The sequence below is a fragment of the Psammomys obesus genome, unplaced genomic scaffold (assembly GCF_907164565.1).
Source record: "Psammomys obesus unplaced genomic scaffold, mPsaObe1.curated_primary_1811, whole genome shotgun sequence".
NCBI lineage: Eukaryota > Metazoa > Chordata > Mammalia > Rodentia > Muridae > Psammomys > Psammomys obesus.
In genome coordinates, this window is record NW_026593874.1 from 88,356 (window position 1) to 91,653 (window position 3,298).

The following is a 3,298-nucleotide window of genomic DNA, read 5'->3' on the forward strand; positions in this document are numbered from 1 at the left end:
CCCAGCCCCTCACTGGGGGACTCTAGGCAGGGGCTCTACCACTGAGCACACCCCACCCCTCACTGGGAGACTCTAGGCAAACATTCCACTGTGGAATCATTTTTTGCTTTATAACTTCTAAAACTTGCCTCTATTCGTGGGGCAGGGTGCATGCCACAGAGCACACATCCAAGTCAGAGAACAACTAATGGTATGTTGCTTGCCCATCATTTTATTACAGTCTACACGACTGTGCGTGCGTGCGTGCATGCGTGCATGCGTGCGTGTGTGTGTGTGTGTGTGCGTGCGCGCACATGTGTTAAACTTTAATTGATTGCTTTATGTAGATGGCTCTTTTGCCTGCCTGTGTGTCCATGTGCCATGTGTGTGCGGTGCCCAGAGACGGCGGGAGAGGGTGTCAGCCCCTCTGGACTTGAGTTACAGGTGGTCGTGAGCCACCGTGCAGGCACAGGGAATCCAGCCCGGGTCCTCCAGGAGCATCCAGTGCTCTGAACTGCTGAGCGTCTCCCAGCCTCCTCCCAGCTTACTGCTGACTGCCTCTGCGTGGAGGGAACACTCAAGACTCCCAGCCCTGAGTGAACCCTGGGGGCTGTTCTCTGCCTGAGAGAGTCACCACCTCCACACACAAAGTGACACTCAGCGAAGGGCTCAAGTGAACCCCACTCCCAGAACCCCCCTTCTTGGGTGTCTCTTTCTTCCTGAGCGTTGTCCCTCAAATTCCAGTCATCTTCGCCCGTCAAAGCCGAGACTCCGTCCCCTCAGTTTGCAGGTTCCCGGTCGCCTTGCTCGCTCCTGCCCTGTACCTTGTGGTCTGCGGATTGCACACAGCCACACAGGCAGGATGAGAATCGGGCTTACTGTGTCACGGCCCCACAGCGCCTCTTGGCTTCCATCTTAAAATGTTTTCCTCTGGACACTGGCCCTGCTAGCCTGACACCCCAGCGGCTTGGGAGACCTGAGGCAGGGGGACGTCAAATTCAACCCTACCATGGAAAGCGAGCTTGGACAACAGCATGAGGGGTGGCTCAGTGGTTAAGAGCCCTCGCTACTCGCAGGGGTCTGGAGTTCAGCTCCTGGCACGCACTTTGGGTGGCTCCTGAGCACTGTAACTCCAGCTGTGGGGGTCTGTCTCCCTCCCTGGCCTCTGTGGGCGCTGCCACACATGCTCCACTCACATGCGTGATACCCAACACTCATGTACTTAAACACAGACAGACAGAAGCAGCATGTGACTTTAACTCCAGCTCTCAGAGGCACAGGCAGGAGGAGCCTCCCTCAGTTCAAGGCCAGCCTGGTCTATACAAGTCCAGAACAGCCAGGGCCCAGCAAGACACCCCGTCTTGAAAAAACAAACCTATCTACTTGCATATTTTTGTTTGTTTTGTTGCTTTTTTTTTTTTTTTTTTTTTTGTGACAGGGTTTTTCTATGTAACAGAGCCCGTGGCTATCCTGGACTTGCCTTTCTCTCTCTTTTTTGGTTTTGTTTTTTTAAGACAGGGTTTCTCTGTGTAGCTTTAGCCATCCTGGTCTCACAGAGTTCTGCCAGCCTCTGCCTACCCAGGGCTGGGATTACAGGTGTGCACCACTGTGCCCAGCATTTATATATACACGTGTGCGTGCACACACATGCGTACATGCATGTGTACATACATATATGTAGGGATATATACACGTGTATGTATCTGTGTATATATATACATTTTTTTTTAAGGAGCTCTGGCAAAGTTTTATTGCAGGAAAACGTTCCTGGTTTACTTTTCACCGATCTTTTCCGGCACTCCTTTAATAATATCAGAATCCCCTGGGCCAGTGACAGCCAGTGTGCATGGTTTGTAGCATTTTCTGCACGCTGTGCCCAGTTCACTATTTCTGCCACCGTAGTGATGGACCCCAGTTAGCCAACATGGCATAGTATCCTATTTCAGATCTCCTCAGAGCTGGGCAATTGCTGGCAAGGAAAACCAATTTCACTTTGCCTTCTCGGCTCGTCTTCAGCTGTTTGTATCCCAGAACATGCTTCCCACTCTTTATAACAAGTTGGAGCCTAGAGTTGCTGTACTCCAGAGACGTTTCCATCTTCCTGCCCTAGGTGCGAGACAATCCCCAAACAAGAACAGCCACCACGATGGCCGGGGAGTGAGAAAGTTAGACATATGTTTCTAAAATATATGAAATGGCTGGAGTAGAGCCAGCCCGTCTGCAAGGACAGCTGCCTGGAACCCCCCAGGGAGGGGCTGGCTCAGTGGAGAGCCCCTGCCTGGAGCCCCCAGTGAGGGTGTGGCTCAGTGATAGAGCCCCTGCCTAGAATCCCCCAGTGAGGGGCTGGAGTGGGGCTCAGTGGTAGAGCCCCTGCCTAGAATCCCCCAGTGAGGGGCTGGGGGGTGGCTCAGTGGCGGAGCGCCTGCCTAGAATCCCCCAGTGAGGGGCTGGGGGGTGGCTCAGTGGCGGAGCCCCTGCCTAGCATGCTTGAGACCGCAGTCCAGCCTCTGTATCGGTAAAGATGTTCTCTGCTCTGTCCAGATTTCTTAGCTGCTTACCTTGGGAGCGTGCTTCCAGACCTTGCTACCTGTTGTCCCGGAGTTGGGAGTTTCTGGAAGCAGCACTTAGACCCAGAGAGTCTAGCTCCAGAACCCACACTTGTGGCCGCTGCCCTAACCAGCAGCCATTGAGCCTCTGAAAGCCAGAGCCACTGGGTCAGGAGGAGCCACGGGGGGGGGACAGGGTCACAGGCCCGGGTGGAGGCCAAGGCTCCTGCTCGCGGCTCACACTTCCCGCCCCTCAGGTGGGCCTTCACCCTGATCATCATCTCCTCCTACACGGCCAACCTGGCTGCCTTCCTCACCGTGCAGCGCATGGAGGTGCCGGTGGAGTCAGCGGATGACCTGGCAGACCAGACCAACATCGAGTACGGCACCATCCATGCCGGCTCCACCATGACCTTCTTCCAGGTGGGCCCCGGGCTGGCGGAGGGCTGGGCTGGGCTGTCCTGGGGGGGGGGGTGATGCCACCTGGCTGGACACCCCAACTTCCACCTGCTGAGTAGAAAGGGGTGCAGATGGGGATCTGAGGTGAGTCGGTACCCGGCAGAGGAAGACTCTGGTCATGGGGGCTGCGGGAGGCCAGGGCCACGCCGTGAGTCAGCAGGAAAGAGGGAGAGCAAGAGCCGTGAAGAAGTCACGCTTGTGCCTGTGGAAACGGGAGGGCAGGGCTGGAGGTCGGTGAGGGGCCTCCCCGAGTGGGGCTGGGGCAGTGGCCTCCCCGAGCGGGGCCGGGGGCAGCAGGCATCGGGCAGCGGCCT

At 56.2% G+C, this 3,298-nt stretch overlaps 1 protein-coding gene and 1 pseudogene across 1 annotated transcript in view; one reads left to right on the forward strand and one right to left on the reverse strand.

Annotated features, from left to right (window-relative positions):
- Grik5 (glutamate ionotropic receptor kainate type subunit 5) overlaps positions 1 to 3,298 on the forward strand; it is a gene marked incomplete at its 3' end in the record, with an annotated part of 50,637 nt that overhangs the window by 42,740 nt on the left and 4,599 nt on the right. The window contains 1 exon segment of the mRNA XM_055617361.1: positions 2,783 to 2,948. Coding sequence (XP_055473336.1) covers positions 2,783 to 2,948 — 166 coding nt within the window.
- On the reverse strand, positions 1,752 to 2,666 carry LOC129684242 (60S ribosomal protein L30-like; annotated as a pseudogene).